Source organism: Numida meleagris, chromosome 3 (assembly GCF_002078875.1).
Source record: "Numida meleagris isolate 19003 breed g44 Domestic line chromosome 3, NumMel1.0, whole genome shotgun sequence".
NCBI classification, from domain to species: domain Eukaryota; kingdom Metazoa; phylum Chordata; class Aves; order Galliformes; family Numididae; genus Numida; species Numida meleagris.
The window spans coordinates 35,827,684-35,853,039 of record NC_034411.1 but is presented as its reverse complement, the minus strand read 5'-3'; the positions used below and the strand labels follow the sequence as shown (position 1 = coordinate 35,853,039).

Genomic DNA, 25,356 nt, shown 5'->3' with positions numbered 1-25,356 from the left:
CCTGAGGCGGCGGTCGCGCGCTACGGCTGAGTGCGGCGCGGGGCGGCAGAGCGGGGCGACGCTGGGCCTCTCTTCTCCTCCCCTCTCTCCGGCGAGGTAGCGGCGCACAGGGCCCGCGGCAGTTGGGGACCGTTGCCCCCCTCTCTCCTTCGGTCCCCTCCGAGGTAGGGGCGGCAGCGGCGGAGTGGCGGGAGCGTCTGCGGCTGGGGCAGCCGCCTCGGGCCTTGTTCTTAAGTGGCCGCTCGAGGGCTCTGCGTCGCCTTGGGGAGCTGGGTGGGGGGTTTCGACCGGGCGCGATGGCGGCTGCCCGCTGCCCTGGGCCGGCCCGGCACCGCCCGCCGCCTCCTCCGTACGCGGAGGCTGAGCTCGGGGCGCGCTAACGCCGCGCGTTTTCCCTCCCGTAGCCGCACCATGGGGATTCAGGGGCTGCTGCAGTTCATCAAGGAGGCGGCGGAGCCCGCCCACGTGAAGAAGTACCGCGGACAGGCGGTGGCCGTGGACGCGTATTGCTGGCTGCACAAAGGCTCCTACGCCTGCGCCGAGAAGCTGGCCAGGGGAGAGCCGACGGACCAGTAAGTCACGGGAATCTTTCAATCCCGGCCCTTCCTCAAGATGAGGCCTCGCTGACCTGGGAGTTCTTGAGCTAAAAGCGAAGTTAAAGCAGGTTCAGTTCAGTTCTGATAGGCACGTGCCTCGTGCTTTGAGCAAGGTATCTTTCGCGGACTATTTTATTGATTTTCCTGCTTGGTATGTTACATTTTTAGTAACAGTAGCTCTTTGTCTGCAACTTGGATTTTTCCATTACGTAGCCCCGTTTCTGAGGAAGGACACGAATAAAAACTGCGGCTGTGCTTCAAGTCCAGCTTTGTAGCGTAGGTCAGGTTGGCCTGAATCCTTGTCCTTTGTCCTCTCAAGAAAACTGAGTTGAACTCTCGTTTTAGATTTTCTTCTAATTTTTTTTTTCTCTTTTCTCTTTAGAAATAAAAAGGCTAGCTAGTCTGGTCTAAACTTCATTCATGAGATTTTGATTAAGTATTTGTCTGGAGATAAGAGAGCGCTGATTACAAACTGATTCAAAGCTTTAATTCTTTCTTCTGTTGGTAAGAAGAACTGTAGAGTTTCATTCAGCTCTGCTGCTGCTTGTCTTTGAAAATTGTAGAAATCCCGTTGAATTCTGAGAGAAGATATACTTCACTTAAAAAGAAACTGACAGGCAGGAAAAACGTGAACTGTCAGTGAGAGCTTTAGGATAGTTGAACTTATTAACTATATCTATTTAATGAGGGGAAAAATAAATCTTTCTTCATGGACCTATGATCATTAATCTTAGGTAGGCACTGTCTCAGTAGTGTAGAGATCCCCTGCATGCTTTAAAACAAATTGAATTATATTTGCTGGTAGATCTTAGTTGTGTGCTGCTGATGAAATGATCCCGTTGTACAGATCTATAGAACTAACAGGTGAGGAGATGAGAGGTCTGAGGAAGTACGTGAAGTCTGGAATCACCCGCAAATATTTTTACGAAGGATTGGTCTCTGAAGGCAGTGGAGGATTGCCTCCTGGTCTATGCTCTACTTTTAGTGCACTTTGGGTAACTGTCCCATCTCTGAATATTTTCAGTAGCGTGCCTGTATTTTTTGGGTAGGAGGATATATTTACGTGTCTATCTGTAGCACATGCCCACCATCTGAGTGAGAATTGTTAGCTCTATGGTTAGAGGTATCACACCCCATCGCTCTACAAAAGTGCACTTAATGCAACTTTAAAAAGGCTTCAGGGAAAGGTAATGTAGAGCGCTTGCAATCTATTGTAGCAGAGTCAGCTGAATGCTGCTTGAATTCTTACTGCATTTTGTGCAATAGTAGAGAGCAGTCCGCTCAGCGCTAAGCTGGGAGATGAAGCATTTATTTATTAAAGAAGGGCATTCATGTGTTCTTAATCTTTCTGTGGTACAGGAAAGATGTAAAGCCTGTTAAGATCCTTGATCAATAAAGTGGGTTTTTTTCCCTCTTGTTGATGCAGCTACGTAGCTTTCTGCATGAAACTTGTTGACATGCTCCTCTCGTTTGGAATTAAACCAATTTTGGTATTTGATGGATGCACCTTACCTTCTAAAAAGGAAGTGGAGAAGGCCCGGCGAGAGTAAGTATTGGTTTGCCAGCACAGCAGTATGTTTAACACCACAGGCCATTTTCAAATTTGGAAAAACTTCAGACTTGTTAGGCAGTGATCTTTAGTGATCTTTCCCGCAATATAGTTTAACTTCATTAAATTTACACTTAAAATTGTACAAACATCTTCCTAGAGATTTAATTCCAAAAATAGAAATGTGTTTCATAAATGAAAGCATTTTTAGAGAGGAAGGAAGTAAACTACTGAGCACTGTTTCCTGTAATGTGTTAAAGCCTTTCAGTTCATCCAACCTGACTGATCTACCTGGACAAAAATACTCTTACATAATATAACTTTATTTAAAATTAATACCACCTTACTTATCATTCTTTGCAAATAATCAGGAAAAACTATTTCAGCTTTGGATTCGAGTCCTACATAACTGTACATCTTACAGAAGCTCTGAGGATTTTTCATTGAAATGTTGCAGTGTATCAGTTATTGTGGAGCATATGTTTCCTGGAGTGTGGTGCAAACAATTTCCAATACTTGAAATTAAGTAAATAATGCCTTCTCTTCTCTAAACCAGTGAGCATCTGACATCAGATGCTCCTGAAACCCATTATACTTATTTTACTGCATCCTGATTATGAGTGCAACTCTTTTTCACTGCTGATTTCAGCTGGAGTTGTTGGTTTTCTCACAGTGTATTTCACCATGCCAGTCTCAGTGTCTTTTGTGATATAGTAGCTTGCATTTATTCTGATATTTGGAACTTTGCACAGTAGAATGGATTTGGTGCATGTTCAACTGCAAAGCAACTTTCCTGCCTTTCCTATCACTATCTCCTGGTCCTTCTAAGTAAAAAAATATTCAGAGGCTGATGGATATTTTTCTTTCAGAAAGCGTCAAGCCAATCTACTGAAAGGAAAGCAGTTGTTTCGGGAAGGGAAATTTTCAGAAGCAAGGGACTGTTTTGCTCGCAGTGTAAATGTTACGCATGCTATGGCTCACGAAGTCATTAAAGTAAGTTGTCAGTGATGCTGAGGTGAACAGTATCAAACAAAAAATCAGTGCAGTAAGTAGAGTGTCTTGTTCTGCTTTTGTACTATTACAGTGCTGCCTCATCTACGTAGGAAAGAAAAATATTTCCTGTACCTCCTCTTGTTAGTCTACAGCATACACTGGATTATGTTAGACGTGGTTAACTTTGCTTCAGATTTATTATGCCCAGCTGTATAAATAATAGTGATTTGTCAATTTAAATACAGCTCTTTTAAAAGCCATGAACTGACTTCAGTAGCATCTTGAATTTTCAAAATTTTCTAGATTTCCACCTCAGTGAAGTTCCTGGAAAAAATTCTGGCTTCTTAAAAACCTTTCCAGGTTCCTTTGCCATTCTTCCACTGCAAGCATAGGATCTTTCTTAAATATATATATATTACATTATTTTATATTATATTATAATATATTATGTGTCCTACTGCTGTTTTCTTAGTCCAGAATGTACTGTGCAGGAGTGTGAAGCTTGCAGCTGTGATCAGTGTGTACAATGTTATGTGCCAGCACTGGAGAGGCTGATTTGTAAACCAACCGTAAATTCCTTGGAACTTAGGTTTTAAACATGAAAGATGGGGCTTTAAGGGGAGGGGTGGGGGGTGGGAAGAGAGGGGCAGGTGGGGGCTATAGATAGGTAAAGAAAAAGGTTACTAAAGGCTTGTATGTTTCCTGTTTGTGTACAGGCTGCACGAGCTCGGGGAGTTGATTGTGTTGTTGCTCCCTATGAAGCTGATGCTCAGTTGGCTTACCTTAATAAGACTGGCGTGGTTCAGGCCATAATTACAGAAGATTCTGATCTTTTAGCTTTTGGATGTAAAAAGGTATGGAAGAAAATACTAATAACCCTTAATTCTCAGTGATATCTTAAAAGTGGAGTTGAAAGTTGCTGAATGTATTTGACACATAACATTATCCATTACAGTAAACTGGGGAAATGGAAGGGACAAGGATAGCACTCACCTCTGTTATTTCCACCAAGTGCAATAAGGTAGCTTATGTAGGAATGGAACAATGAGCCTATGTTGGTGAAAGTTATTTTTTCACTTTCTTAATTTCCAGGTGTTTTTGAAAATTGACAAATTTGGAAATGGACTGGAGATAGATCAAACTCGGCTAGGAAACTGCAAGCAGCTCGGAAATATATTCACAGAAGAGAAGTTCCGTTACATGTGTATTCTGTCTGGTTGTGACTACCTCTCATCAATTCATGGAATTGGGTTAGCTAAAGCATGCAAGTTACTAAAATTAGCTAACAATCCAGATATTATAAAGGTAATCTGGGTTTAACTTTGTGTTGGCTATTTGGGAGCTTATGTCTCTGTATATAAAACACTAAATGGAAAATGTGAATGGTTCTTTGCTTTCTCTGTTTTAAGAAGAATGGTCTACAGTATTTTGACCTGTGCTGGAGATATTTGTTGGACAAGAAGACTTATGAAGTGTTGGCTTGTGATTGTTATGTGACTATAAACAGCTGGAATTGAGAAAAAATGCGCAACGCTATTTTTCCTACTTTATCTCTCTTGTTTAAGCTGGTCTTTGTAACGGAACGCATTCTACATTTAAAGACAAAGATACCTAATAATTGAAATGTAATTGCCTTTTAACTCTTTGAGTTTTTTGAAGAAACTGTGTTTCTTCTCTTCACGTAATGTTTCTATTATGTGCTAAAATAGAAATTCTGATTAATTAAAGACAGAAGGGCTTGGAATAATACTTGTGAAGGCACACATGAAATTCTGTTATTTGTTCAAATGCAATAATTTTCTTTTTTTTTGGACAGGTTATTAAGAAAATGGGACACTACTTGAAGATGAATATAACTGTATCAGAAGAATACATACAGGGTTTCACACGAGCCAATAATACATTTCTATATCAGTTGGTTTTTGATCCCATCAAGAGAAAATTAGTTCCTCTGAATGATTATGCTGATGATATTGATCCAGAAACACTAATTTATGCAGGACGGTATCCTTTTGGTATTGAAACTGGGAGTCAAAATTAACCATGAACAGTTGTGGTGTCTTACGTTGCTTTTCATTGCACCTCTACTATTGGCTAAATCCTGTTTTTTCTGCAATATTATAAATTATAGAGGCTTACAAAGGTGTTTTTTTTTTAGCACAGTGGATGACTGAGTAATAAAAAAAAGACCTATCATTTTATGTAGCTGCTATTTTTTTAATGTAGAAAACAACTCCTTAAGTACAGGTTATTCTTCAGTCATGGAAAAACTCTAACAGTTGTTAGTTTGTGCCTGTGTTCTGTGTTGTAATCTGTCACTTGAATTCTTGCTATGAGTATATAATCTAACATTCCCTGTTTTACCAGATACATCTCCCTACTAAACAAGTATTATTTTGCTACTTGTCGTAAATTTCATCATGGAAAATGAAGAGAACAAAGGGAGAGAGGACTGTTTAAGTAGTTGCTAGCTTTGTATGTTTTTCAGGCTGGCTAATCTGTCATTTGCAGATGCCAGGAAGGAGTTGGGTGGTGATTTTTTTTCCAATGACTTCAATTCAATGATTGAATGCTTACCTGTGGGCTTGCTTAGTGTGCCAAGCACTGCAGATGTATTATGACTTGTCACATCATGTTGAGCCATAACTATTAGTATCCATATACGTGGTTAATGCTATATCACAAATTCAGAAATAGCTGTTCTAACTTCAGTGCTACAGTTCATTTATTACTCTATTCTGATATATTTTCCTTTACTATGATGAGTACAGACACTTTGGAGATAGTACTGCTTTTCAAATTGCCCTTGGGAACATTGATATTGATACGATGGAACAAATTGATAACTATAACCCTGATACTGCACAGGTAACAACTTTGTTCTAAAATTACATACTGAGGTGATAACACAGGTTTGAACACTGATGGAAAAACACAACTGACTGTTATCCATAACTGACTTGACAGTGAAAGCTATTCTGCTAGTACAGAAATTGTATGTTCCCAGAAGCGTATGAAGAAGTATGATACAAAGAGCGATCCAGTGTAAAACTGTCACTCTTTAAATTCTGACCATGAGAAGAATATTAATATTTCTTTGAAGTACAAGTGACATCTAGTCTACAAACTTTCGCAGCATCTTCAGTAATCACTGTTGTGAGGCTTTTGAAAACAATTAAGCCAGTAGTTATTGTTGTGACTTTACAACTGACCTAGTCATTAAAGAGACCACCAGGTAATGCCAGATGCAGATGCATTCAGGCAATTTTATAAGCTCTAATCCAGGGAAAGAGTCTTACACAAAGTAAACTGTGTTTATGGCACTTGAGAACTGAAATTTAACAGTTACAACCAGTAAAGCCTTCTAGAGCATGTCATCTAAAAGATGCTGGAAAATGTAAATACAAAGGTATGGTTTTAAGAGTTGTTGTTTTCTGACTGATCTGGTAATGCATGCCTTCTAATTGCTTATCTGACTGTAGTCCTTTGTTCTAGTTGTTAGTCTTTTGAGTTGCTGTGCTTATTTTGACAATGGCAAAATGGTCTGAGGACACCTTCTTATCCTAGCGTTGCGTAGCTCTTTGCTTTGCTTCAAATTCTCTGCAGTTTCCAAAAAAGTAAGCAGAAAAATACTGTGACCTAGATGGCCCTTGAACACATTAAACACCAACTAAAGTGGTGAAAAGAAATGAATGATTTGGTTACATTTGGAATAATCCTGGCTGGATTCTTCCATCATGCGCTACTTGCTTCTGATCTAAAATTATAAAATAACTACATAAGTAAATAGTTGTGCAACCAAGACTTAATTCTGCAAATGCACAATCTTCTGTGTTTACTAGGAGTTTGGTGTGCTTTCAGTTTTTTTTTCTTATTTCTTTTATGGGCCTGTTAGTGAACATAAGTATGGATAGATGTAGAAACATTAATTCCTAGTGAATAGAAAGCTGTTAATGGAGATCCTTAAGTGATTTGTGAGGCTTGGGGGATTTTCTTTCCTGACATGACTGTATTCATTCAATTTACAGTAGAGACTTGAAGTAAGTTATGTTAGCTAAACATTGATATCGGGTATCTGGAGAAGATGAGCCTAAATTAGGTGACCTGTAGCATACAAATTCTTCTCATTCTCTGTACAAGTAAAACCTTACTTTTTAGAGCATTTGACTGTTGTGTTTATTTTACTTCCAGCATTTTTTTGTAAGACCTTAATCTTGTTTACTGAAGTAACTAATTGAGGCTTTTTTTTAAGTTATTTGGAGAATATATTTCTTCCAAGTAAATTCAATGATGAGGGAAAATATTTTGCAAAATTATTCTATTGAATAGAAGTAATAACTAAGCCTCTAATTTTGGGAAGAGCAGTTAGCCACTTATGCCATGTTGGAATAAAGAAGTCATGGCAGCACAGGAGGAAAAGAATTTGTCAGGTAAGTGTAAGAAATATGGGAAGAAAATGTTTCTGTAGAGTAGCTGTGTCAACAATAGGTGTGTAAGTGTCAAAATGTTCTTATCTAAATGAGGAAATCTTATTTGGAAGGCAAATTTATGAGCCTATTTCTCATTTTTATTTTTTTTGTAGCCTATGCAGCAAAGAAGTCATGGCTGGAATGACAAACATGCTAATCGTGTAAATAGCATTTGGAGCAAAGACTACAAGCTTGGCCCTAGTACGGATGATGTTCCTCATACAACTCACTTACCAGAGAAATCAACAACCAAAGGCATTGAGAAGATAATTGGTATCAAAGGGTTAAAACTTCCAGGCAAAGAGCTCTTCGCAAAAAGGCAAAGAAGTGGTATGTTTTTAGTTGAGTAACAGAATGAAAATAGTCTATCAGAGCTGAGATTTGGCTGTGTAGAAAATTTTCAAGTTTTCTGTACCCTGCCAACACTGTGCTGCTCACTTCTCTTGCCTTGGTACGCTTTAGTCCAGTTGTCTCCCAGCTGTAGATCCCAGCTGTGTTGTCTCGTATATCACTGTAGCCATCTGGGCTGAAATAGTCTATGGGCTTTTAACAGAAGAAGCTCTCTGTTTCCACTGTGCTTCACCTGGTATGTTTTTCTCTGTATTTCCTCTTTTTTTGCATTCTCCTTTCTGTTTATGCTACTAGAATTTCATTTTCACCTTTGTTTCTCTTGACAGTCTTCCTGCTCTTTAGTTTATTGAAATTCTTTTATTAGTTTATTAGACGCATGCCTTTTGACTTAAAGCAAAGTTTGCTTTCAAGGTGTTGAAACTATAATGTGTGTTCTTCTTAATCTCAACTGTTAGGCCCTCCCTTCATCTACCTTTCCCAAGTAAGTTACTTTAGGCTTATGTAATACAAAGCAACAGTAAAAACAACTTCTGAACCATAATGTCGAGAACAGTTTTTAAGGCAGTAGGGATAAATAATGTAATGTTCATTTCTATCATAACTGGTTAGTTCTAGAACAAGCTTCTGCAGTGATTCTTAAATTGTCTTTAGATTTGGAAGAACTCTCAGATGGAGATCTGTTGAATCAATATTCATTTTCAAAAGCAAAAAAATTCAAGGAGAGTGGTGAAGATGGTCAATCACAAAAGAGCACTTCTGCAATACAAAGCATTGATTCTTCAGGGAATTCTGTTGTTAAAGAAAGCTCTAACTCTCTGCCCAGAGTTAGAAATAAATTTGCTTCCTTTCTGCAAAGGAAAAACAAGCAGACGGATGCTGTGGTTGTTCCAGGAACAAGAAGCAGGTACGCTTGCATCGTGTGTTTCGATGAATAGCAAGATACTATTTGGTATCATGGTTACTGAAATAATGTGAATACTGAAAAAGAAAAAAAAAAAAATGGTGCTTTAGGCCTTCTTATGCAACTATATCAATGCACTTGTGGTTTCAGCTGAGATGGACAACTTCTTGTGCTAAACGTGCAGTATGAGGTACATAGGTAGATAATAAAAAAGTGTTAAGTTTTTTTTAACTGCAGAAATGAAGGCTGTGAGACAACCCAATAGTGTAGTCTCCACGTATCAATTATCTAGGTGTTGACTGTAGTTTACTTTCGTATGACAACTCATTTAAATATATATGTATGTATATATAAACAAGGGAAAAAGAATATATCTGCTTTTGCCAAATACATAGTCAGTTACTTGTATATTGACTTATCTTCACTGAGTTTTTGCTTATTTATTTCAATGAAGCTGTACGTGGTTAATACTGTATGATACACCACTTCTTACCCAATTCTGTTCTGATAATGTTTTTTATTTCTCCAACAACAGTTTGAGAAGAGGGACTTTGGGTTTCTCAGGTTTTTGATGGTGGCTTTTTTCTTTTTGGGGGGGGCTGGTTGCGTTTGACCACAGCTGTTCAAACTGGTTTTTACAAATGAGTGTCACTGATCTGTCTCATATTTTTTACCTTGAATAATCTGAAGATTTGCGTATGTCAGAGGTATAATTTTATAAAACTGTCTTAATACTGATATTCTTTAACTCATACCTTCCCTAAGTTGGACGTCCAGTTTCATCAAAAGCTAGGAGTTGTCAGTGATGGCAGGCTTTCCTCTAAATAAATGCTCAGTTTGTGTAAAGTGGAGGGGAGGAAATCTGACTAGTACTCACTCTTAAGAGCTCCTGCTATAGCAGGAAAAGAGCCAGATAGGTTCTAGATTTCTCAATAAGCTCAGAAGAGTTTCATTATCATTTAGCTTCATAATAATATTTTTCTTAAATTTTGTATAATTTCTAGTTTCTCTCTTTCAGAAGAGGGGCCTATTAGCCCCACAGTGAATGGTGTGTTTACAGATGCTTTTTGCCTTCTGAAACATAAAATAATCTTACTATTGTCTTTTAAATGCCTTCATGAAGGACTAGAGAATTAAAACCATGGTGATCTGCCCGAGGTCAAAACCATGTCTTCAAGTGCAATTCAAAAATCAAATCGGGTAGGGTTTTGGAGACAAAATATGCACTTGCAGTTACTTTTTTGTTTATTTCATCTTTACTAAGCATAATTGTTATTTTTTTTTTGTTTAGGTTTTTCTGCAATGATACAGATATGCTTGGTTTTAAAGCAAAGGATGACAGTGATATAATTCAAGATGTTGAGGAGGATTGCAAGCAAGAGGAGGTAAAACATGTAGCTGAAGATGATTCTCCACTTTTAGAAACTGAAAAAGCAAAGACTGTCACATTCTTTCCTGGAGAAAGACAGAAAAGTTGCTTCCAGTGGCTTAGCATCCTTGGAAATCATTCAGGAAATCCTGGTCCGTCTCATACTGTATTTTCACAGCAGTTTCACCAGCAGAGAAACAACTGCATGGCATCCCAGGCAGATGACACTAACGGGGTACAAGCAGAGAGTGGAGCTATGTGTGGTGAATCAGATGGAGAGTCCTCTCCCTTAATAGAACCGCAGTGTTCCTCCCAGTCTCAAAAGTCTTTTGAGCCACCAGATTGCAGTTTGGGGTCTTCAAAAATACTACAGGTATCTAACAACAATTCAGACACAAAAGTAAGAAAGCTAGACTTTTCAACCCTTGCTTACATTTTTTTATTAAGATAGAAATCTGTGTGAATGGTGTGGTTCTCCTTCTTTGATTTATACCCAATTGATTATATAACTTCAATGCACAAAACTTTTTGGTGTTTGCTGCAGTTGTGTAGTATGGATTGACTTACTAGCTTAAATCAAGTCTGTTATTTATTCTTTTCATTGCTGTTACTGCAATGAGTTGCGACACTGCAGTTGTAGGCTACCTCTTGTTCTCAGCTTTTTAAGTCTGTGAAGAAGTCCTCTGAGAGAACTTGTGTCTCAGCCTACTGTTTCTTGCTGAAAATATACTAAGGATTTTATATAGGTTCTTAGAATTGCTGAAAACATACCTTATAAAGTGTAGATATTTAGATATAAATATATAGATATACACACAATGTAAAAAAGTATTTTTAAAGCAAAATTCCTTTTTTCTTTGAAGGAATCTGACTCAAATTCAAAACTGTTTGATAAACAATGTACTCAGGGGTCTCCAGTATTTTCTGCTGTTCACGCTGACAGAAAGAATATGGTAGCAAAGATCAAGGTAAGGATTCCTTTAATTTTACTATTAGTTCTACTGAACACAGAAAATGAGTTTTTACAGTCTACTAGTTTTTTTTCTAGAACTTTCAGTGTAACCATGTGCCTGTTAACAAGAGAAAATTGCTCTCTTACTCGTCTTTATCAGAGCTGAGATGGAAATATTTCCAGGCAACCACTATGACTGGTGTGGTTGCAATTTTCTTAGTAAGAAGCCCAGCTAACGCAAAAAAACAGCTTCTTTATTTTCCTCTTGCTGAAAATGTAAGTTTTAGAATGGAAATTGCAGTCATTTCAGGTAAAGACACAAGATACAGCCTCATTTCATTGCTTGTATGGATGAGTCCAGTAGTTCAGCAGCCTCCTGCCCTTCAGCTAGAAAGTGTGTTTTAATTTAGAAACCTGAAAAAGCTTTAACAAGCTTCTTTGCTTAGTTGTTTTAGTTATAGGCAATGTTTGACATTGAACTGGTCAAGAATGCTCAGTTTTCCTTCACAGCCCACATTTTGGTTACTTTTCCTGCAGAGTGCCCATAACTTGTCTTATATGTGATTGTTATATGTCTAAGAATGAACTTGCATTCCCTGTCTTCATGCCACTTTTAAGAGCTGTACCTGTCTACTTTACAAAGCTTCTAAGACCTTAACATCTGAGAGTTCTTTAATTCCTTAGGCGTTGTCATTGGAATTGGCTAGAAGATTCAAAAGTTAAAGGAAGTCGCTTTTGTTCTTTCATGTACACCCCTGCTAGTTTCTTTCCCATAGACAGTGAGACTGAAAATTAGAAGCTTCTTTGCAAAGCAAGAGTACTGTGCATGTTGTACGATGGTGACATCTTGTGGTTATTCTCATACTTTCTATGCTAAAGATTTAAATTCCAGCTTTGTTCTGGAAGACCTGTTTATGAAAACTAGTGCTTATTCATTAGAATAACACTTTGCCCGATTCTCTTCAACAAAGCTAAGCAATGAACTGAAATCATCTTGAGATCAGAGTTGTATGACCATTTTTAATAATGTGTTTAATGTGGTTTGCTTAAAGAATAAGTTCTTGCATTAAAGATATTTGGAAAATGAATATATTAAGTATTGGGGAATTCTTGGTATGTGGGAGTACTGAGGTAGTGTGCACGTCATTTGAACATAATCTTCAGGATGTCTGGGGCTCTTCGGGCAACACAGTTCTACTGGAAGTCCACAATGTAAGTTAGGTTATTTAAAAGCAGACTACTAAGAGAGATTTTTTTTTTTGTTCCCCTCCTTTCCTTAGCCATGCATTTGCTCTGCTACCTTTATGAGCTGGCAGCAATAAAAATCAGTGAGACTAGAAAACTGATCTGACTAAAAAGTAACTCGGCAATAAAACCCAAGAGGTTGTCATGTTGGATTGGTTAGTCTGGCTCACTCACATGCACAAGCTCTTGTGAATTGTACCTCCATTGAGACAAATGGAACAAATCACCACTAGTGAAGCAATGGGGTGGAGATGAATGCTGCTACTGGCTCAGTTTCCCTTTAGGTTTACTTACTGGAAGCGTAAAATAAGGGAGATCTTTGCTTACCCTAGAATATAACGAAATGAGTAGTGAGCTCTGGACTTAGCAAAGACACATTTAATCACTTAAAACTAAAATTATTCTGATTTTTTTTTTTGTGTGTGTTGAATAACATAGCTGATCTCTAGGGAAGTCTAATAATTTAGGGAGGCAATCTGGGGAAGTTATCATCTTTTGTCATGGTTCCAATCTAGAATGTTAAGTGCATAGCTGGTCAATTCAAATACCAAAGCTTATGGAAGCTTTTTTTCTAGTCTATGCCTATAAATGAGTTCTGGAGGACACCCTCATTTCTGTGAGGGCATCCCAGCTGCCTGTGTTTTTTCTCATTTTCTCACAAGTTAGTGTGAGCTCAATAAAGAAGCTAACGTTAGCAAAACAAAGAGAAAGGAATTCACTCTCACTTTAAGCTTTTTAGTGTGTATTGGACATGCATCTTTGCCTAATTTGGGGTTAGTTAATTTAACTTGTAGCTCTGATGTGCTTCAATATCACAAAAATAAATGATTATAGGTAAGTTCGTTGCAGAAAGGCTGTGGTGATAAACGGCATGAAAACTATGAAGTAAAGGCTTTTAAGCTTTATTTTTCTTCATCTCAGTACTCTCCTTCCAAGTACAAATATTGAACGCTTATTTTTTTTCCCAAAATTCTATTTGGTCTTCAGAGATATCCATAGCTCATTCAGGTAGAAATAGCATCATTTTAATTAAGAGAAAACTGTATATGAAGTGTGTCTGGTGAGAGTGTGGGACAAAACATGGTGTCATTTTGGAAAGAGCTGATGTAGGAGATCTTTGAAGAAGACTTTATCATCTATTGTATATTTAAAAAAATAAATAAAAAATTAGGTGCTAAATAACAAATAACTCTCCTCTCAAACAAATATTTGCATTATCTAACCGAAGCAGCTGAAGTAGGCAGAGGTGTGCTATCTTCTATAAATGATCCAGCAAAACAGACAAGATTAGTTTAGATCAAAATACTTCATTTTTAATATCCAAATGAGAAAATTATTGGCATTATATGCAGCTTACGTGTCCTAAACTCTAATTTTATATAGCCAACTGTAACATAAATAAAATTTTTACGTCTATGGACAGTCACCATCTCCTTTGCAGCTACTGTATTACATTTTAATTATTATATTTTGGTCCTCATCATAAGAAGGGCAAAAATAACAGGCTGGAAGTGAATGATCACTTAGCAACCAGTAGCTTTGAGAAGCAGATGTTCTACAGTTAAGACATAGGAATGCTCAATGGGAAGAGATTAAACAGATAGTGACAGTTCTAATTTTTGTTGTATGAAATGTGTTAATCTACAAGCAGGAAGAAAAACAAGCCTAGCTGATTAGTATGAAGTGTATTTCTACTGTCAAAATAAACTTTTAGTACCCTTTGTGTGTAAAGTTCTGTAGGGGGAAAAAAATAATCCTCATCTTGTGTCAGTATTGGAAGGAATGGGAGCAGCACTCTGAGCAGCTCTAGGCCAGTTAGTCTGATGTTGACCCTAGAAAATTGACAGCTATAGAAGAGATTGTGGTTGGGTATGAGATGAAATAAAAAAAAAACTCACCAACATTTGCAGGTATTGTGTAATGTCAAAATTACTTTCACATGCTTTAAACATCAAGAAACAGAATCAGTGTTTGGAAGCTGATGAGGGAATTGGAAAAAACACACTGGGTTTGTGTTTTTAATAATAGGATTGTCTAGTATCTAGAATAAGCTATCTAACGAAGAAGTGTATCTTACTTTACTTAGTATCTTAAAACTTAAGACTGGTTGCCTTTGAGATGTGTTCTGGCCAAGCACAAGTGCTTTGAGTTCCAGGTACAGAAGGTCCCACCACCACTAGAGGTATAATCCTTGGGTTAATTGCACTGATATCTTTGTTCTGCTTATATTTCATGAAAAATTGAATTGCAGATATCCCAGAGAGTGATACTAGATGGTGATTTCTCTTAACTGTGAAAGTTGACCTGAAATTTTTTCTTGTGTTCCCATGTGAATAGCTGGGAAAACAAGTATTGAATAAACTTTTACAACAGCATTCCAAGGGAACATACTTTTGCAGCCATTTAAGATGCGAAAATATACAGAGCTGGTTTCTTACAACTGCACTATCTCCATGTGAGATGAAGATTTTTGGATTAGAGAAGCTACCTAAATATATGCTGTTGGGGAAATCATATTGCATTATTTTAACACAATGTAAAACACTTTTTTACCTAAATGGTTAGGAATAGATTATGCTGCATGTAGTTTTTTATTTTAATCATTAATTTTGATCATTAATACTCTGGTATTAAAAATGTTGCAGGTTCCTGGTTTACACAAATCCAGTTCTGTGGGGTCACGTATTGTGACAAAACTCAAGCCATTCATACCAGCTAAAGTAAGTGGATTAAGTAAGAAACTGTCACCTGTGCAAAAGAGAAATCACTGTGATGCTGAAAATAAGTTGGGACTACAAGCCACCATTGGTGAACTCTGGAGAAACTTCCAGTTTAAAAGGTGAGGTGCTTTAACCTTTTGCTTAAAAACTTTGTAAACTTTTGAGTCCTTGAAAAAAATCTTCAGGAAAGAAGTGTTGAACTGTTTGGAGGAAACAATAAGGAGAACATTTTCAGATGAATATTTTTTCACACAGTTCTTCGTTTCCTAGGCAAATCTACTTTTTTGTTGTTCGATATAGCTATGAATTATAATTTGAAGTAAATATACTTTCTAATTCTAATTACATTTTTCTTACTAACCAGAAAGAACTCTCTGCTAAAATCAATTTATTTGAAGTAGTGCACTTAGTGTAACGTAATTTATATGAAAGTTATTGCCTCTAGGTTTTACATCAAATACTAAAAGGCATTTCTCAGCTTAGATACAAAAGCAGCCTAAAAGTTGCTGAATGTGACTGAAAGGAAGTTTTTATTTGACTTTGATTGCTCTCACACTTAGGAATGGCTGTTTGTTAGGTCTGTTTTGCTTTCAAAATGGAGGTGAGACGATGAAGCACAGCTAAACGAAGTCTCTGGTTATGAGAGAGCTTCTTGCCTCTTTGCACACCAGAAAATGTTTTTTTCCCCTTGTGTGGATGATTTATTTTCTTATAACAACAAAAATAATAATGTTTCCATTTGGGATGAAGTAAAAAAATCCTGGTAGCAAAGCTCTCTAACTTCAACTATCTCTGTCAACTTCAAATAAATATCTTTTAATGAAGTTTTTCATTCTCATTAACATGAAGCAAATTGTAAAGGGACTTCACACTTTGCACTGAGAAGATGGATACTTCAACTTTGAAAAAAATGTCTGATAAATTATGTAGATACCAACATAGAAAACATCAGTATTTAAGAGTTGTGTATTGATTTGAACTGAAGTTAAAACTGTTTGTCCCTTATTGTGCAGGAGATGTCTCCTATAAATAAGAAAAAGAAGTTGAAATGCAATTAGTATGGAAATGAGACTGAGCCTGTGTGTTAAGTGTGAATAATTTGTAATAGATTTGGGCCTTACATAGGTTATTATAAGTTTACAGCTGTAGTTTTCTGTTCAAAAATATGTTACTTCTGGTACTACCAGTTTTGGAAATCTTATTTTCTCATCATCTTGATGCAGATTAAGAACTAGTTTCAGAGTGGCGGTGACAGTGTTTGTGTATGCATTGCTTGGCTTCCAGTTGGGAATGTCTGACCAGGATTGTTAGGGAGTCATGTGTTTTCATTTACTGGAATGCAGACATAATAAGACAGCGAGCCTAATAACACTGGCACTGTGCTCCTTAACTCTGCGGATGGTTTTAAGACTTAGCCCCCAACATCCACACTTTTATCCACATTTTTGATGGTCTGTAATTTCTGGTGATATACCAGAGATGTGTATTTTGAATATATTGCTTAATTTCATGTAATTAAAATAGCTGTTCTTTAGTTTAAGGGATGTTTTTCTTAAATTATTTCTCAAAAAAAGGTTTTCCCCCCTGAGAGGGGGACTAGCTTAGCTCTGAGTGCTCTGCTTACTGTTTTTGCAGATTTAAGTGTTCTGAAATTGTCTGCAGGCACTTGTGTTGTCTGAGAGCAAAGGGATCACATGGGACTCTAATCTGTTCTCTCCTTAACATTCACAAGATATATACGATGCTACAGTCTTCCACAAGACCTGGATGTTAAGGAAACACATACAACCCAGAGTAGAATGTGGTACATACCACACTTTAGATGTGAAAATAATAGCTCTTGTTCCATTCACAGGATAACTGAAACGGTTGAAATCGCTTTCAGTGAAATTGTTCAGCGGTAGTGAAATTGCACATAAAACTTGCATTTTTATTTTGGACTTAGTGGTGGATGAGAAGGTAGTTGGATGAGAGGTCTAGTTCTTAATTAACCCGTGTGTTCATACAGGAGTGTAGAGAGATACTGTCATAACTTTGGGTTTTGTTTTCCCTGTTTTTCTGCAGAGACTATGAAAAGCTCCCTTCTTGTAAAAAGTCAGACCCGCTGTCTCCAATCAAAGATAATATTCAGCTCACTCCAGAAACAGAAGAAGAAATCTTCAATCACCTTGAACGTACTCATGTTCAGAGAGCTATATTCCAATGAACTGTACACTGTGCACAATGGAATGCATTTTTATCACTGTCAAAATTTCTTTGAGACCTCATCAATATAGAAAAGATACTTTGAAAATTAGCTGTACGTTTTAGTCTGATTTACTGATTTCTCATCTTGTTTTATAAAAAGTGAGTTGAAAGGTACAGTTTTATACTGACTGAAATAAAACCTTCAGATCTCTGTTCTCTTGTTCAAAATTTAATACTGTTTTGTCCAAACCACTTTCAGCTGATCCTGAGCATTTTTTGTAGGTCACGCAGCCATGATAGAACTTCGTACAACAGCTATGGCTTCACTTTTGCAGAAAACAGCAGAATACGTTTATGTCTTAATTTTTAAGACCATTTTAAAATTGTCTTGCTTCTTACTTCTTCCCTTTTGAGCCTAACTGGTCTCCAGGACAGGAATAAAACTGCTCTTCAGTATTCAGTCATCACTATACACAGATAAGGATGTTTCTTTCACTAAATGGTGAGATCTATTCTCTCGGTGCCTAGCCTTCTGTGCTTAATGTATGATGCAGCCACTTCATGGGTGGGAATAACTTGGGAATTGCAGAAGGGAATATTACAAGTACAGGGATGAATGTTCATGTTCACAGCCACAGAACTATTGGTTAGAATGAATTATTGTGTTGCTGTGAGTATGTCAATAGTGATAAAATGGAATTTTGAAGTGAAAACATAAAAATAATTGGTTGTTCTCATCACTTACTATCTGTGTGAGAAAAGTAAGGTTGCTTTGCATAGCTGCCCCTCGCCTGTGCCTTTCACTGGGGGCCACATATTCCTGCTTTAGTGGAACATCAGAAGAGACAAACTTGTCAAGGACAAGTACTTTCAAGAGGAGTATAGGACTTCTGACATGAAAGCAACATGTATGAACAGTACTGCTGTTTTTAATTCTGTTCTCTGCAAACACAGCCTTACCTAATTTTGTGGTTTAACTATTGAAAATACCGCCGCTTTTTCTTCTCTAGCCTCTTCAAACAGAATCAGAGGAAATAAAGGAGGCATTACACGTACACATTTTGACACAACTTTGTCACAAGTATGTGCCCCATTTTGTTTTTTTTTTCTTATGCACCCTTCTCTGGAAAATATAAAAATATAATGACTTAGGAGACACAGGACATGTAACAACTTGCTGGAGAGTTATTTCAGTGGTAGGTATGGTGGGAATCATTGATGCAAGAGTACTTTCCTGTGTTTTATGTTCTTAGACAGACAGTCTTAAGAAGTCTACTTTGTGTTTAACTTCTGTTTTGTGCTTCGGAAGTCTTGGGTTTTGACGTATTATAGGGGAGTCGTCTTCAGAAAGGAGCTCTATAATATAATAGATGCTTCTACTTTTCACGTAAGCATATAATAAAATAACATGTAAGGGTTATAGTTAAGCATGGAATTCTTTGGCTGTATATTTTCTTCCTTTATGAAAGATGCACAGTAACATATAAGTAAGCTAGTTTCTGCAAAACTCTTCCCAAGTTCAAACTGACTCTAGGCAAGGCAATATTTCATAGTAATAAACAAATGAATAAATTTCAGAATGGCAGAAATTGTTACAGGTGACAATGGGACAGGAGGAGGAGGGAGGTAAAATGGGTCCTAATGAAAAGACAAAAGAAAGCTTGGGGGGGAGAGAGAGAGAGAGGGTGAGTTTGGCTTAAAAAGCAGGTGTTAAAAAGCTGGAGGATATGAGGATAGAAGAAAAGAATAGGGATAAGTGAGAGCAGATAGCACTCTGAGATGTGTTTGTGCTGGTAGAATTTTATAAGTTTGCTTTAATTTGACATTTGTTACGTATTTAATTCTCCATAAACTCTATCAGCAGGACTTCAAAATATTCTTAAAAAGTGGATGGCATCGCTATATCCTGTGAAAAGAGTGAATCTCATCTGTAAAATGGTGGCCTAATCAAGCTTCACTTCTGAAAGTGCTGACTAGCCACTCCTTCAGCCAAAAGGTAATCTGAACCACAAATGTTCAGTATCAGTGAATGCTTATGACAGTGCTCATCCTAATTAAGTAATGGTTTTGAAAGTATTGGTAAGTGACTTTCCTAAATTCAGCTGAGTCTGCTTAAATTGTTCTAATTACAGTAGTTGATACTATCCGTATGCATTCTTTCTTTCATAAATCAATGTAGTAGAATCATGTTTACAGGATGGAAGAGTATTTGAAGACTTGGGCTTTGCAATCTTTGTATAAACAAAGTTGTTATAGTATTTAATAAACTTGCAATTTACTTTATAAAGTGTTCCTGTTCTCATGTCTGCTACGTTTTTTTTGTAACGTAGTCATATCGAAGCTAGAAGATACATTTTCAGTAGGAGTGAAGAAATAACTACCAGTTACATTACCAGGGGGCTTAATTATTTATATACCTATATGCTTGATGTAGTTTCTGAGTTTCTTGTCCTTTTACGTTTGTTTGATAACTGTTCCAAAAGTGCTTTGCAATGAGAATAATAAAATTATTTCCGTAGGAGGGAAGAAAAGGAGCTAAATTCTTTTCTGAACAGTAGAGGTCACTTCACGTTGGTAACAGACCTAAATCTGGCTGTAATAACCTAGGCTTTAGTTCTAACAATACAGAGGTGTGTACGCTTGTTGCTTTCCTGTGGCTTTCTTGTGTTACTATGTACCTCTGGGTTCTGTTCTGACGGTGAAATCAAAGTCATAGATAAGAGAGATTCTGCTCTGTTGTATTTAGATGGCATGTTTAATTCTCCTGATCTTGCTTCAGCATGCAAGTGCTCAAATATCAGGAATCTGGGATAGTCCTACTCAAAGAAAACAACTGAGCAAAATCATCATGGGGAGGCTCAACACCTAGCATAGATTGTATACAATTCGTTCAGTTGGAGATTGTACATTCATTAATTGATTATCACATAATAAGTGATAGCAATTTTTTTCTTTACTATAGAAATACTCTTACCATGCATCAAAGAAAGAATATGAGTAAGTACCTTTGCTGTGAGTTGAGTCATAGTGCTTTGATTTAGGAAGATTCTAGAAATCAACAATGCATTAACAAATTAATCTAGTTAACTGATACATAAAAATGCTGAAAAAGTTGTTCCTACATACAGGATAGAAATATCAGCTAAGATTCAGAAGTATTTTTAGGACAAAAGGTAACGTTGGTGAAAATCCAGACCGTAGCTGTCCTGTTTGTTACTCTCACTTACAATTTTTGACGAAGTTAAGCAAAGCATCTGTCACAGAAACATTCATGCGACACAAACAGCAATAGCTATAAGTAGAATGTTTAGTGAAATTTAGCAAATATGCTCTCAGCAGATAATTTTCACTTAAGGCAGTCAGTGAATGCATGTGAATGTGGAGATTTTGAGGTCAATTAGCACCCAAGTTTGCATCACAAGCAAAGGCTTTTAGTAATTAGCAGATTTGGCTAACCTTTTTTCTTCGATTGCAGTTCATTGCAATAACTGAGAATAACTAAAATAACATTGCGATTGATAGAGATGAGCAAATGCAATCTTGATTAGTTCTATTCTCAACTTTTTGTTTTTGTTTTGTGGTTTGTGGTTTTTCTTGGTATTTTGGTTTTAAAAAGAAAAGGCAACAAGTATTTAAAAACAGAAAAAGCTGTTCTCCCAGTCTGGACTCACTGAGCAAAGAGAGTTAGTGGTCTGAAAAGCTGATCAAAACCAAGCTGTATGATTGTCCTATAACTAAAACATTAATGTTCAGAAACTTCAAAAAAATAATTAAAATTTTTTAAAAAACCCTAATATTTGTATTGCCTTAAATCTAGTTCTTGGAGGTCAGTCATAGTTTAGAGAGAAGAGGGATATTCTCACTATAAAAATGATATAATTTTGGAGGTTTCTATGGTTGGTCTTATTTTTCTCAGTTTCCTGTGTCTGACATACAGACTTGGCCTGGGCCAGCGTTCTGAAGTGATATCTCCTTTAACATGGCATTGGAAGGTCTGTGCTCACGTGAAGCTGAATTCTGTTCTGTTACCATTTTCTGACAGATATCTCAGATCTGAGAGCAGAGCTTGGTCCTGGTGGAATGACTGCAACTTCAGCTTTTAACACAGGGAGAACTGCTTGTTTTAAACTGGAATGTAAAGAACAGAGGACATTTCTAGTCTTCTTCAGAGAAGCACCAGTCAGTGAGTATTTTGTGCTCATGGATTTTTGGATTGCAGTTAAGTACACTTATGTCTATCAGAGTACATGGCAACTAAGTAACACTTGCCTAAATTCCATGACACTAACAGATAACACAGAGTACGGTGGTGAGAAGGAGCAGGGGAAGAAAAAGGAGAGGGAAAAAAAAAAAAATCACATCTTTTACCTTTTAGGGTCTGTAAGAGCTGCCTACCACCAGGCAATGTTGAGAGGTACAGTCTGATTTCTTCCACCTGGTCTAATGCACAATGACCATGCTCAAGAAAAAACTTTTTTAAAGATGTTTTATGTTCTAAATCCACAAGATGGCAGATAACAACATGGGTCTGACTGACGTTCAGTTGACTGCCACCTTCGTTCTTTGTGATCAGACAATCTCATTACGAGCAACTCAGTAGTTTTCTTCTGACTTTTTAAGTTCTTCATGTCAAGATACAGGAAGGATGAGTAAGCTGGAGATAATTTCAGTGGATCAAACCACATGATAATTACAGTGATAGCACAGCATATAGGGGGGTCTCCTATTTGCATCTCTAAAGGGAAAAAAAACAACAAAAAAAACTAGATGTCTGTGGATCTGAACTACTTTTTCCCCTCTAAATGAATAAAGTTCATCACAAAGACTGTATCAGACCTTTACAACACTCCAACCTTCTTGTATTATTTAGTATTTGTTACATAGAGTTCTTGAGTTTTAGTTTTCCAGACAATTCACAAAGTACTTTTTCACCACTTGTCACTGCTGGCTTAAATAGTACATAAGAAGCAAAAGAAATTCTGGTTTAATGAATGAATAAATTAAAATGAGGACTAAGAGACAGCTTTCTGTATTATTCCTGGTGAGGAAATACGGGTGGCAGATAAGTAAAACAGTTTATCTCTACTTGTATTAAAAATTTGGGTGCCATAACATATCTTACCCAAAGCTTTTATGTTTGTTAAACAGGGGTTTAACAAAAGAAATTGCTTTGTTTTTCTGAGAGTATATTAAAGTTGCACTTGTACGAATGTGGAAGCTTTTATGTACACTTTTTTTTATTGATTTAGTTTAGCACTGCCATTAGATATGCTTCTAAATTGTTTTTTTCTTTAAAACCAATCTAAGTTCTGCTTAAGAAAACTGATCAAAATATAGTAAGACAATTTGATTGCATCTCTGAAGCTAATATCTCAAAATTAATGGTATAATCCACTTTAACATGAGTCTGACTCTGTCTTTATTTTTGAACAGGAATTAATCTTAACAATAAACAGGAAAAAAAAAAGAACAGCCCAGAAGTCCAAGTTAACAATAATGCAATGTATTTTAACAAAACCAGTGTTTCAACTTATAGTTGCATGAAGATAAGCTTAACTCCTTATAGTTTGTAACAACACTCCTGAGATATGAGGTATCAGAGCTTTGTTTCTTGCTGGAAAAGCTCTTTTCAAATTCATTTCTCTACCTGTCTAGAAACCTGATCAGGTAATACTTGTTTTTATTAACGCCATCCATCCCTGGAAAACACATGACTACTAGAGGAACTGTAAATAGGGGACATTCTGTACTATAAATCAGAGGTAATTTCTGGTTTACTAGCATACTATGTATATACCGCGTAAGGAAGTGAAACAATTCAAAACTTTCTGGCCTTAAAACCCTGATCATGCATCTGTATCTGAACCCAGTTTTCATGAGGAAGGAGCATCTCCAAGTGCTAATTATCAGTTTAAAGCTCACTGAACTTACCAAGTGTTACCATGTTTAAGCAAAACGAAGTTATTCTGGGGTGTGAATTTTCTACACAAGATATGTAAAATAATTTCTCAACTATCTTTGAGGTATTGGTATAGCTCAGAGTACTGTTTTGGGCACCATAATTCAAAAGAAACACAGACCCACTGGAGATGGTCCAGGAGGGAGTAAGAAGAATGTGCAACAGTCTGGAGGGAGCAGGCGGGAGCGTGGAAGGAATTGGCATTGTTTAGTCTAGACAGAAGACTAAAGAAAGATGAAATGACAGCATGAAAAGCTGTTACGGCAAAGCAGAAAATGTGAAATATAGTTTGGAAAAGAAATAATGAAAAAACTGCTGATTTGTTAAAGTTTTATTAAAGTTTTCTGGCTACATTTGTTTTTCAGTTTAAATGTTAAATGCAAATACCTGCCAATATTATGTAGTGCAAGTAAGCTCTATACATATGTTTTAACTTCAAAGTCCTTTTTAAAAAACTTTGTAAACTGGGATCTCTTTGTGATTTTTATGTTAAATAGATGTCTACAGTAGATGATGCCCACTTGAGATGATAGGATTCTAATTTCTGAATTGAAACTGAACTTAATATATTCCACTACAAGTAGCAGCATTCTATTTTTATGTGGGTCTTCATTTAATTTTTCATAGCGAAAGGAAAATCTCAGAAGATGATAGTGGTTCAATCTCATCTTCTCATAGAGAGTTGTCTTTGTGTAGGTTACTGAATAGAAGCATGAGTTTTGCTCATGCTATGTACAGTCTGGGCCACTTTCTTATTTCCAGAATTAAGATGCAGTTTCAGACTTTCAAACCATAGCTTTTCAGTTGTTCCAAATCTTTCTTTCCTTAAACAGGAAACTTATTTTTTTTCCATTTTATATCCATCTTTAAGTAATTTAGAATGTTTTGGAGTTGAGTCTTCAGTCCTATCTTCTTGCTCCATTCCTGCTCATTTCTATGGATGAATATAATAAATTCAATGAGAAAATCTGTTGTAGCTATAAGCAAGGCATAATCAATCCAGGAGAGATATATAGATATGCATATAATTAAAGAAAATCTTATAAACTATAAATACCAGCAAATAACAGAGTAAAGGATGTTTTAGACTCCTAAACTGAACCTCTGGAACTTCTTACTTCCTATGTGGAAAGGAGTTAACAGTATATGTACTACTCACATTTTCTTCATTTATGTTTTCAGAGACCTGATCTTTATAAGGACAGTTTATCTGTGGTCCTAGTCACAGAATATGAAGCTGGACTTTCCTGTTCAGAGTGCTCCTAGGTATCACCAGAAGTGTCAGGTAGATGGTGTTACCCCCATCACAATTGTATTTTACCTAATGCATTATATTTTACTATATGCTCTTATCTCCTTGAGGATGCAAGTCTTCTGGAGCATTTATTGTCTTGACAGAATATACTAACTGCAGCATGTACAGTTGTACAGAGAGAGAGAGTTTACAACAATGCAGAAGTCTGTCTTTTACAGAGGGAGTTTTCAGTGAGCAGGCGTCAAAGCGAAACGGTCAGCAGTATTGTCCTTGTTTCTAAAAAATTGAGAAAAATAAAGGATTGAAGGTGGGAGGATTAGCCACTTTTCTGCTAACCTGTAATAGAGTCAAAAATAGCAATTGTGCCTCAAATCCCAATCTTACGCTGTAACTAGTAGACAACACTCCTGAAAGCACCTTGACAACTATCAGCAGTGAAACCTGGCTAAGGCACAATTATGCAACCTCTCTACAGTGAGTCACAGTAGTAGTCAGAAAGGAATGGTATAAACATAAAAGGCCCCAAAGAATACTGTAACACAACTATAAAGAAAACAAAGTTGACTTCTGAAGGGATGTAATATAATGTATTTTCATATATGCAATAACCTATTATAAAGAAATGATCAGAGCCAATACAATGATCTCACTGGCTATTTATTGTTTTTCCAAAAATAAATGTGGCATTGTGCATTGAAAGGTCTACTCCAGTTGTGCTGCAGGAGAATCCATTACTTATCACAGATCTCTTTTGTAAAAATATACTCTTTCTGTACAGAGAAATGTCTTGACTTCAGGACTGTGGGAAAC

The 25,356-nt window shown here is 36.8% G+C and overlaps 1 protein-coding gene across 5 annotated transcripts; it reads left to right on the top strand.

Annotated features, from left to right (window-relative positions):
- On the top strand, nt 9-25,164 carry EXO1 (exonuclease 1). Of its 5 annotated transcripts, XR_002436662.1 has the most exons (18): nt 9-164; nt 405-572; nt 2,023-2,142; nt 3,015-3,138; nt 3,855-3,992; nt 4,231-4,443; nt 4,955-5,142; nt 5,910-6,006; nt 7,721-7,937; nt 8,610-8,862; nt 10,151-10,628; nt 11,092-11,196; nt 15,071-15,264; nt 17,210-17,491; nt 17,615-17,834; nt 18,343-19,328; nt 21,375-21,515; nt 24,474-25,157. XR_002436662.1 is itself a non-coding variant. In XM_021390860.1 (14 exons), exons 2-14 carry the CDS (start codon nt 412-414, stop codon nt 17,349-17,351), a joined length of 2,430 nt encoding a protein of 809 aa, XP_021246535.1. In that variant the 5' UTR covers nt 9-164; nt 405-411; the 3' UTR covers nt 17,352-18,310. The 5 variants fall into 5 exon arrangements, 1 of the variants encoding a protein (XP_021246535.1); XR_002436661.1 differs by having other exon boundaries at nt 17,210-17,834; nt 24,474-25,158; XR_002436663.1 differs by having other exon boundaries at nt 10-164; nt 10,151-10,601; nt 17,210-17,834.

Excerpts from the sequence above, each read along its gene's own strand:
- EXO1 (XM_021390860.1), top strand. The coding sequence starts at position 412 with ATGGGGATTCAGGGGCTGCTGCAGTTCATCAAGGAGGCGGCGGAGCCC. Across the intron at positions 4,444-4,954 it reads ACAATCCAGATATTATAAAG|GTTATTAAGAAAATGGGACA; the intron begins GTAATCTGGGTT and ends TTTTTTGGACAG. Across the intron at positions 11,197-15,070 it reads ATATGGTAGCAAAGATCAAG|GTTCCTGGTTTACACAAATC; the intron begins GTAAGGATTCCT and ends AAAATGTTGCAG.